The sequence below is a fragment of the Arachis hypogaea genome, chromosome 15 (genome assembly GCF_003086295.3).
Source record: "Arachis hypogaea cultivar Tifrunner chromosome 15, arahy.Tifrunner.gnm2.J5K5, whole genome shotgun sequence".
In the NCBI taxonomy this organism is placed as follows: domain Eukaryota; kingdom Viridiplantae; phylum Streptophyta; class Magnoliopsida; order Fabales; family Fabaceae; genus Arachis; species Arachis hypogaea.
This window is the reverse complement of record NC_092050.1, coordinates 105236318-105247472: the sequence shown is the minus strand read 5'-3', so window position 1 is coordinate 105247472 and position 11155 is coordinate 105236318. Positions and strand designations below refer to the sequence as shown.

Below are 11155 nucleotides of genomic sequence, written 5' to 3'. Positions count from 1 at the left end.
AATTTGTGTTCTTTATTCTTCCTTGATCTTCAAGTTGTTCTTGTTTATTTTTCTTGTTTGATCTTTGGTTTTTCTTGTTTTGTGTCTTTTCTTGTTTTACTTGTGCTTTCTCAAAACATTAGTTTTCAAAAAATTTATTTTTAGTTATTAAAAATACCTCTTTAAAACAAGTGTTACATTTACTGCTCAATTGGCTAGAGCGTTGGTTTATGTTCTTGGTGATTGGGTATCTTCTTTTTAAAATCTTTTTCAAAAATAATTTTTCTTTGATTGAATCTTGTGCCAAACTTTAAGTTTGGTGTTTTCTTGTTAATCTTTTTATAATTTTCGAAAATTTTATTGAAGTTTTCTAAAAATTTTAAGTTTGGTGTTCTTTCTGTTGTTCTTGTTGTTCTTGTGAATATTCAAAGTGTTCTTGAGTCTTCTTTGTGTTTAGATCTTAAAATTTTTAAGTTTGGTGTTCCTTGGTGTTTTCCCTCCAAAATTTTTCGAAAACAAGGAGCATTAGATCTAAAAATTTTAAGTCTTGTGTCTTTTGTGTATTTTTCTCTTTCATCATTAAATTCAAAAATATCTTTTCTCTTTATTTTAAGTAATTTTCGAAATTTTTCCCTAAAAATTCAGATTTTTATTTTAAAACTTTTTGTTTCATCTTATCTTAGTTTTAAAATTTCAAAAATCATATCTTTTTCAAATCTTTATCTTATATTGTTGACTTTTTCAAAATTCAAAATTCAAATTTTCAAATTTCAAAATTTGATTTTCAAGTTTCAAAAATTTAAAATTCAAAATTTAATTTTCAAATTTAAAATTTAAATTTCAAAACTTCCTAACTACTTTCTCTCTCTTCATTTTTCGAAAATCCTCACCCACATCTTTTTAATTAATTAATTTAGTTTTCAATTTTTTTTATTTTTTTTTCTTCTAATTTTTTAAATTATACTCAATTTTTCATTTATTTTATTTTATTTTATTTTAATTTCGATTTTCAAAAAAAAAAATTAATTTGCAATCCGCATTGTCTCCCTTTTTCCATCATGGACATAAGTGGAAATGAACAGTCTAGAAGGACTCTGGGGTCATATGCTAACCCCACTACTGCTTCATATGGGAGTAGTATCTGTATACCCTCCATCGGAGTCAGTAGCTTTGAGTTGAATCCTCAGCTCATTATCATGGTGCAGCAAAGTTGCCAGTATTCTGGTCTTCCACAGGAAGAACCTATAGAGTTTCTGGCACAGTTTTTACAAATTGCTGACACAGTACATGATAAGGAAGTAGATCAGGATGTCTACAGATTATTACTGTTTCCATTTGCTGTAAAAGATCAAGCTAAGAGGTGGTTAAATAACCAACCTAAAGCTAGCAAAAGGACATGTAAACAGCTAATAGAAAAATTCCTGAATAAATACTTCCCTCCAAAACGAATGACACAGCTAAGGCTGGACATCCAAGGCTTTAAATAAGGAGATAATGAATCTCTTTATGATGCCTGGGAGAGATACAGAGAGATGCTAAGAAAATGCCCCTCTGAAATATTTTCAGAATGGGTGCAGTTAGACATCTTCTATTATGGGCTTACAGAGAAAGCTCAAATTTCTCTAGACCACTCAGCTGGTGGATCTATACATATGAGAAAAACAATTGAAGAAGCTCAAGAGCTCATTGATATAGTTGCCAGAAATCAGCATCTGTACCTAAGCAGTGAATCTTCCATGAAAGAAGAGGCTAAAACAGTAAATGCTGAACTCAGTCTTGCAGAATAAATTACAGAATTCAATTAGCAATTAGACTTTCTAACAAAACAGCTGGCCGAATTCAAGGAGATACTACAAGATACAAGAATGGTTAATCTGAATATGGAAGTACAGTTGAAGCAAACAGAACAGCAGTTATCAAAACAAATAATAGAAGAGTGCCAAGCAATTCAATTAAGAAGTGGAAAAACATTAAATACCTCACTTCAAGGCAGCAGGAAGCCAAGAAATGAACAACCGGCTATCCAAAATCCCTCTGAGGATAGTAAGAGCCCATAGAGGAATAACTCTGACGTTCAAACGCCAGAAACAGGCAAGGAGTTGGCGTCAAACGCCCAATGGAAGCTCAGTTCTGGCGTTCAAACGCCAGGAACAAGTAAGGAGTTGGCGTCCAACGCCACTCCAGCTTCCAACCCTGGCTTTCAAATGCCAGTGAGGGATTAGACATCTGTAAGTGCTGATAATAAATCCCTCAAGAAGGCTTCTCAACCTACCTCTGTAGGAAATAAACCTGCAGCAACTAAGGTTGAGGAATACAAAGCCAAGATGCCTTATCCTCAAAAACTCTGCAAAGAAGAGCAGGATAAGCAATTTGCCCGTTTTGCAGACTATCTCAGGACTCTTGAAATAAAGATTCTGTTTGCAGAGGCACTTGAGCAAATACCCTCTAATGCCAAGTTCATGAAAGATATCTTGAGTCATAAGAAGGATTGGAGAGAAACTGAAAGAGTTCTCCTCACTGAAGAATGCAGTGTAGTCATTCTGAAAAGCTTCCCAGAAAAGCGTAAAGATCCCGGGAGCTTTATGATACCATGCATATTAGAGGGTAACTGCACAAAGACAGCTCTATGTGATCTTGGGGCAAGCATCAACCTAATCCCTGCATCCACTATCAGAAAGCTTGGCTTGACTGAAGAGGTCAAACCAACCCGGATCTGTCTTCAACTTACTGATGGCTCCATTAAATACCCATCAGGCATAATTGAGGACATGATTGTCAAGGTTGGGCCATTTGCCTTCCCTACTGACTTTGTAGTGCTGGAAATGGAGAAGCACAAGAGTGCAACTCTCATTCTAGGAAGACCATTCCTAGCAACTGGATGAATCCTCATTGACGTCCAAAAAGGGGAGATAACCCTGAGAGTCAATGAGGATGAGTTTAAGTTGAATGTTGTCAAAGCTATGCAACATCTAGACACATCAGACGACTACCTGGGAATTGATATTATTGACTCCCTGGTGGAAGAGGTCCATATGACTGAGAGTCTCGAATCAGAGCTAGAGGACATTTTTAAAGATGTTCAGCCTGATCTGGAGGAACCAGAGGAAATAAAAGAACCTCTGAAAAATCCTCAGGAAGAGGAGAAACCTCCTAAACCCGAGCTCAAACCACTAACACCATCCCTGAAATATGCATTTCTGGGAGAAGGTGACACTTTTCCTGTAATCATAAGCTCTGCTTTAGGGCCACAGGAAGAGAAAGCACTAATTCAGGTGCTAAGGACACACAAGACAGCTCTTTGGTGGTCCATAAGTGATCTTAAGGGCATTAGCCCAGCCAGATGCATGCACAAGATCCTATTGGAGGATGATGCTAAGCCAGTGGTTCAATGATAGAGGCGGCTAAATCCTGCCATGAAGGAGGTGGTGTAGAAAGAGGTCACTAAGTTACTAGAGGCTGGGATTATCTATCCTATTTCTGATAGCCCCTGGGTGAGCCCTGTCCATGTTGTCCCTAAGAAGGGAGGAATGACAGTGGTTCATAATAAAAAGAATGAACTTGTTCCTACAAGAATAGTTACAGGGTGGCGTATGTGTATTGACTACAGAAGGCTCAATACAGCCACCAGGAAGGATCATTTTCCTTTACCATTCATAGACCAGATGCTAGAGAGACTAGCAGGTCATGAATATTACTGCTTTTTGGATGGCTATTCAGGTTACAACCAAATTGCAATAGATCCTTAGGACCAAGAGAAAACAGCATTCACATGTCCTTCTGGAGTGTTTGCCTACAGAAGGATGCCTTTTGGTCTGTGTAATGCACCTGTAACCTTTCAGAGGTGCATGCTCTCTATCTTCTCTGATATGGTAGAAGAAGTTTCTGGAAGTCTTCATGGATGACTTTTCAGTATTTGGAGACTCATTCAGCTCCTACCTTAACCATTTAGCACTTGTTCTGAAAAGATGCCAAGAGACCAACCTAGTTTTAAACTGGGAAAAATGTCACTTTATGGTGACTGAAGGGATTGTCCTTGGGCATAAATTTTCAAACAAGGGAATAGAGGTGGATCAAGCTAAAGTTGAAGTAATTGAAAAATTATCACCACCTGCCAATGTTAAGGTAGTCAGAAGCTTTCTGGGGCATGCAGGATTCTATAGGAGGTTTATAAAGGATTTTTCAAAAATTACAAAACCTCTGAGCAATCTGCTAGCTGCTGACATGCCATTTGTGTTTGACACAAAGTGTCTGCAGGCGTTTGAGACCCTAAAAGCTAAGCTGGTCACAGCACCAGTTATTTCTGTACCAGACTGGACATTACCATTCGAACTAATGTGTGATGCCAGTGACCATACCATTGGTGTAGTATAGGGACAGAGGCATAACAAGCTTCTGCATGTCATTTATTATGCTAGCAGTGTTTTAAATGATGCCTAGAAAAATTACATAACCACAGAAAAAGAATTACTTGCAGTGGTTTACGCCATTGACAAGTTTAGATCCTACTTAGTAGGATCAAAAGTGATTGTGTACACTGACCATGCTGCTCTTAAATATCTACTCACAAAGCAGGATTCAAAGCCCAGGCTCATAAGATGGGTGTTGCTTCTGCAAGAGTTTGGTATAGAAATAAGAGACAGAAAAGGGACAGAGAATCAAGTAGCTGATCACCTGTCCCGGATAGAACCAGTAGCAGGAGCATCCCTCTCTCCTACTGAGATCTCTGAAACCTTTTCGGATGAGCAATTGTTTGCTATTCAAGAAGCTCTGTGGTTTACAAACATTGCAAACTATAAGACACAAGGTTCTCCTTTTGTAACCATGGAGAGGAAGCATGAAAAGCTTCTCTCACTGCAGAGTCAACCAAAGCCCCCACAGTCAAACTCTAAGTTTGGTGTTGAACCTCCACATTCAAACTCTAAGTTTGATGTTGGGAGGTCCCAACCTTGCTCTGATTATCTGTGAGGCTCCATGAGAGCTCACTGTCAAGCTATTGACATTAAAGAAGCGCTTGTTGGGAGGCAACCCAATGTTATTTAATTATATATATTTATTTTCCATGGCTATTTTATGTTTTCTTTAAGTTGATGATCATGTGAAGTCACAAAAACAAATGGAAAATCAAAAACAGAATGAAAAACAGCACACCCTGGAGGAAGATCATTCTGGCGTTTAAACGCCAGAAACAAGCATCTGTCTGGCGTTTAACGCCAGAAACAAGTACCAAGCTGGCATTTAACGCCAGAAATAAGCATCAGTCTGGTGTTAAATGCCAAAAACAGGCTACATTTGGTCGTTTAACGCCAGAAACTGGCAGCAGTTTGGCGTTAAATACCAGGATTGCACAGTAAGGGCATTTTGTACGCCTAATTAGAGCAGGAATGCTAAATCCTTGACCCCACTGGATCTGTAGACCCCACAGAATCCCCACCTACCTCACCATTCAAATTCAAACTATTGCCCTCCCAAACCCACCAATTCACACACTTTCATTTCCTCCATCTTAAGTTTGGTATGGTAAAAGCATTGCTTTTGTTTTTCCATAATTCAGTGGTAGAGCAATTGACTGCAGATCAAAGAGCTATGAGGAAAGAGCAACAAAGGCAAGGAAGAGACATAGAGGAGCTCAAGAGCACCATTGGTTCTTCAAGAGCACCATTGTGTTGTTCTCTCTAAAATTGTGATCTTTGTCTTGCTTAATTCTATATTTCCATGGTTTGATGTATGCATGCACTTATATGATTGAGGCCTTTATTTCACTGAGCTTACATACCCATATGGCCTTACCCTTTCAGTATCCTTTGCAAACCAATTTTGAGCCTATCATACCCTTTTGTTCTTTACTTTAGCACATCATTAACTCTAAGCAGAAAACAATAATGTCCTTAATTTGAATCCTTGGTTAGCTTAGACTAGTGAGAGTGCTCATGAATTAAGTGTAGGGAAAGTGGGTTTGGAAACGTTTGGTTTTGAAAATTAAGTATGTTAAACTTCTTTATGAAAATGTGAAAAAGAATGTTGAGGACATGTTTATGCATTCAATAATTTAATCATATGCACTGAGAAAAATAAAAGAAAAAAAAGGAGGAAAAAAAATAATAATAATAATAAAGGAGAAAAAAAAGAGCAAATAAATAAAAGGGGACAAAATGCACCAAAGTAAGTGGTGAAGGCAATGCATATGTACTGTACTTGAAATTAGAATGCATGAATATGTGGAAAACATGGTTAATGGATAGTTAGATGTGGCATTGTAATTACATGGATTGTTTTAAGTTAGGTGGTAAGTTTAGGTTAATTAAGGATTCAGATTTTAGTCCACTTGGCCAAATATAATCCTACCTTGACCCTAACCCCATTACAACCCTTAAAAGACCTCTTGATATGTGTATTTGTGCATTAAATTAGTGTTGATTGTTAGATGAAGAGCAAGCCTTAGAAAGCAAGATTAGTAGAGAATTGAGAGAGTCGAACCTTAAACACATGAGTGATTAGAGTGTATACACTTCCAGTGAGGGTTCGATACTCAATTCCTTGTTCCTGGCTTTCATGAGCTATTTTCTTCTGCAAATTTACTTTTACTTTATTTTGTGATTTGAATTAGTGAAATCCAGTTCATACTTCTTCTTGAAGGATTTGTTTACTTTTAACCAAGTAGGTAGAAACATTTTGCATTTAGTTGCATTCATATAGATAGGTTGCATTTCATAAGTTTTACCATTCCTCTTCACTCCTTTATAGCTTCTCTTGAGCTTAGCATGAGGACATGCTAATGTTTAAGTGTGGGGAGGTTGATAAACCCCATTTTTATGGTTTATCTTGTGCTCAATTGAGTGGATTTTATCAATCTTTCATACACTTATCCATACAAAATGCATGGTTTTACAATTTCCTTCTTGATTTTGTGATATGATTGAAAACATGCTTCTTTGGCTTTAAATTCCCTATGTTTAATCCTCTCTTATTACCATTCGATGCCTTGATATGTGTGTTAAGTGTTTTCAAAGATTACAGGGCAGGAATGGCTTAGAAGATGGAAAGGAAGCATACAAAAGTGGAAGGAATACAAGAAACCGAAGGAACTGCTAAAGCTGTCCAGCCTGACCTCTTTGCACTCAAACGGTCATAACTTGAGCTATTGAGGTCCAAATGACACGGTTCTAGTTGCGTTGGAAAGCTAACGTCCGAGGCTTCACAACGATATATAATTTGCCATAGCTTCCTCGAAGATAGGCGACGAGAACACGTGAATCACGCAGACGCGTGACTTGGAAAAAATGCAATCCGCGCGAACGTGTGGACGATGCTTCCGCGTGACTTTGCAGTGACTTGTACGTATCAGAAATCACTGGGGGCGATTTATGGGCTGTTTTGACCCAGTTTTTGGCCCAGAACACATAGATTAGAGGCTATAAAGTTGGAGAATCCATCCATTCAGACAACACAATTCATACAACATTCATAATAGACAATTTTAGGATTTAGATGTAGTTTTAGAGAGAGAGGGGCTCTCTCCTCTCTCTTAGGTTTTAGGAATTAGGATTCCTCTTATTTTATGGTTATTTCTTCAATCACAGGTTCAATGTTCCTTTAATTTACTTTCTAGTTTTATTTATTCTATTACTTTAATTGTTATTTATCTTTTCAATTTGATTTATGAACTTTTCTATGTTAGAATTGAATATTCTATTTAATATTATTTGAGGTATTTCAGATTTATGATTGTTTTATTTTATTTTTTATACTTTCAATTTAATTTATGATTTATTTTCTCCCTTTGACTTTGGTTAAGTAATTGGTAACGCTTGAGTTATCAAACTCAGCAGTTGATTGGAAATTAGGATTGCTGATTGATTTGGAGCCCTCTAAAGCTAGTCTTTCCATAGGAGTTGACTAGGACTGAGGAATCAAGTTAATTAGTCCATTTGACTTTCCTTTGTTTAGTAAGGGTTAACTAAGTGGGAGCAAAAATCCAATTTTAATCACACCTGATAAGGATAACTAGGATAGAATTTTTAGTTCTCATACCTTGCCAAGAGATTCTTTATAATTATTAATTTATGTTTAAATTACTTGTTCTCTATTTCAAAAACCCAAAAATACATTTTTTTCATAACCAATAATAAATACACCTCCCTGCAATTCCTTGAGAAGACGACGCGAGGTTTAAATACTTCGGTTATAAATTTTATTGGGTTTTATTACTTGTGACAACCAAAGTTTTTCTACGAAAGGATTCTCTGTTGGTTTAGAAACTATACTACCAACGCTATTATTTTTATAAAATTCTTTACTAGCAATTAATCTAGTTTGTCACGCGTGCCCCCTTTTTTTTTTGAGGACATGGGGAATTGCATTTTATCACAAATGGGGTAGGTTTCAAGCTAAAAGGGTCCAAAAACACCCAAAATGCCATACTACATAGAAATTGGGGTGTTTGCTTTTGTGCACTAATAATCCAACCTACTTATAATCCATGCAAATCTTTATGAATAGCACAACTAGCATAATAAAATCTAACTAAACAAACTTGAAAGCTACGCAATCACCAAATTAGGCAAGAGTTTGAGGGTATATACAAAAAGGATCAAAAGGGATAGATCTCACCATGGTGGGGTGTCTCCCACCTAGCACTTTTGTTTAATGTCCTTAAGTTGGAAGGTCATGAGCTCAATTCTTGTTGCCATTAGGTGCATCTTCCAAAAAGAACACCTCCATCTCCTTGTTGCTTTTCAACTTTTCGCCATGATACAACTTTAGTCGATGCCCATTGACTTTGAAAATGTCGGAGCTTGAAGGATGGCGCAAATGATAGACACCGTACTGCTCCGCCTTTTTGACTTTGTAAGGTCCTTCCCATCTTGACCTAAGCTTTCCGGGCATCAACCTCAATCTTGAACTGTAGAGGAGGACTAGGTCGCCGGCTCTAATTTCTTTTCCTCTTATGGTCTTATCGTGCACGGCTTTCATCCTTTCCTTGTAAAGTCTAGAGTTCTCATAAGCTTCTAACCGCAAATACTCTAATTCCACTAGTTGTAGCTTTCTCTCTATTCTGGCCCCTCCCAAACTAGAATTGCACTCCTTGACGGCCCAATATGCTTTGTGATCTATCTCTACCGGTAAATGGCAAGCTTTGCCATAGACCAACCGAAAGGGACTCATGCCAATTGGCATTTTGTATGCCGTTCGGTAGGCCCATAATGCATCGGTGAGCTTAGCACTCCAATCCTTTCGATGAGGCTTCACAATTCTTTCCAATATACGTTTGATCTCCCGATTGGAAACCTCGGCTTGGCCGTTTGTCTGTGGCTGGTAGGCCATGGCTACTTTATGCATGATGCCATATTTCTTCATTAGCCCTTCCATTCTCTTATTGCAAAAATGTGAGCCTTGGTCGCTCACGATTGCTCGTGGTGACCCAAATCTATAAATTATGTTATTTCTCACAAAGAAAAGCACCACATTAGCATCGTCCGTCCGGGTGGGTATCGCTTCCACCCATTTGGACACATAATCAACGGCTAGTAGAATGTAGAGAAAACCATTAGAATTTGGGAATGACCCCATGAAGTTGATACCCCATATATAAAAAATCTCACAAAATAGCATGGTTTGTTAGGGTATTTCACCCTTCTTGGAGATATTGCCAAATTTAAGACATTGAGAACAAGATTTACAAAAGAGAGAATAGTCCTTGAAAAGAGTTGGCCACCAAAACCCACAATCTAGGATTTTTCTTGTCGTTCTTTGAGGTCCGTAATGGCCTCCTCCCTCGGAGGAGTGGCAAGCTTCCAAGATTGATTGGAATTTGGTTTGTGGAATGCACCTCCGAATTACTTGATTCGCACCACATCTCCAAAGGTATGGGTCATCCCGTACATAGTATTTGGATTCGCTTTTTAGCTTATCCTTTTGATGTTTGGAGAGATTGGGAGGAAAGGTGCGGGATACCAAGTAATTGGCGATCGATGCATACCAAGGAGTGGCTTCCGAGATTGCATGCAAGCCCTCAAAGGGAAAAGAATCATTAATAGGAGTGGTATCACCTTTGGTGTGTTCAAGGCGACTTAAGTGGTCCGCCACAAGGTTTTCCGAGCCGCTCCTATCTTTGATTTCGAAGTCAAATTCTTGCAATAATAAAACCCATATAATCAATCTCGGTTTGGACTCTTTCTTAGCCAACAAATACTTTAACGCCGCATGATCCGAGTACACTACCACCTTGGAACCAAGTAGGTATGCTCGGAATTTATCCAAAGCGAAAACTATTGACAAGAGTTCTTTCTTGGTGGTTGTGTAGTTGGATTGGGCTCCATCCAATGTTTTTTATGCATAGGCTATGACATATGGATTCTTACCCTTGCGCTGTGCTAGCACGGCTCCCACGGCAAAGTTTGAAACATCACACATCATTTCGAATGGCCGACTCCAATCCGGCCCTCGCACGATCAGAGCTTGGGTTAGTGCCACTTTAAGCTTGTCAAAAGCCTCTATGCACTCCTTGCTTAGATCAAATTCAACATCTTTTTGCAACAATCTTGATAGAGGCAATGCTACCTTACTAAAGTCCTTTATAAATCTTCGATAAAACCCTGCATATCCAAGGAAGGAATGGACTTTCCTCTCAGAAGAGGGGTAAGGCAAGCTAGATATAACATTGATCTTTTCCGGATCCACAGAAATACCATCTTTGGAAACAATATGACCTAAAACGATACCTTGCCTAACCATAAAATGACATTTCTCAAAATTTAGGACAAGGTTCGATTTAGTGCATCTTTCCAACACCTTTGCATGATTATCCAAGCATTGATCAAACGAGTCCCCATAAACCGTGAAGTCATCCATGAATACCTCCATGCATTGCTCTAGAAAATCCGCAAATATGCTCATCATGCACCTTTGGAAAGTTTCCGGTGCATTGCATAGGCCAAATGGCATACGCTTGTAGGCATAAGTTCCAAAGGGGCACGTGAATGTTGTTTTTTCTTGATCCTCTAAAGCAATATGGACTTGAAAATACCCTGAATACCCATCTAGAAATCAATAATAAGGTTTATCGGATAGCCGATCAAGCATTTGATCGATAAACGGTAGCAGAAAGTGATCATTTCTAGTGGCCGTGTTCAAACGCCGGTAGTCGATACATACCCTCCAAGAGTTTTGCACCCTCGTA

General features: G+C 38.2%; 1 protein-coding gene across 1 annotated transcript; it reads right to left on the bottom strand.

Moving 5' to 3' along the window:
• Positions 1-8649: 8649 nt before the first annotated feature.
• LOC112748664 (uncharacterized) lies at positions 8650-9300 on the bottom strand. The gene has a single exon (XM_025796904.1). The coding sequence runs from the start codon at positions 9298-9300 to the stop codon at positions 8650-8652; it is 651 nt and encodes a 216-aa protein (XP_025652689.1).
• Positions 9301-11155: the final 1855 nt, after the last annotated feature.

Bases quoted from the DNA above. Each gene is read 5' to 3' on its own strand.
- LOC112748664 (XM_025796904.1), bottom strand. From the start codon at position 9,300: ATGGCCTACCAGCCACAGACAAACGGCCAAGCCGAGGTTTCCAATCGG.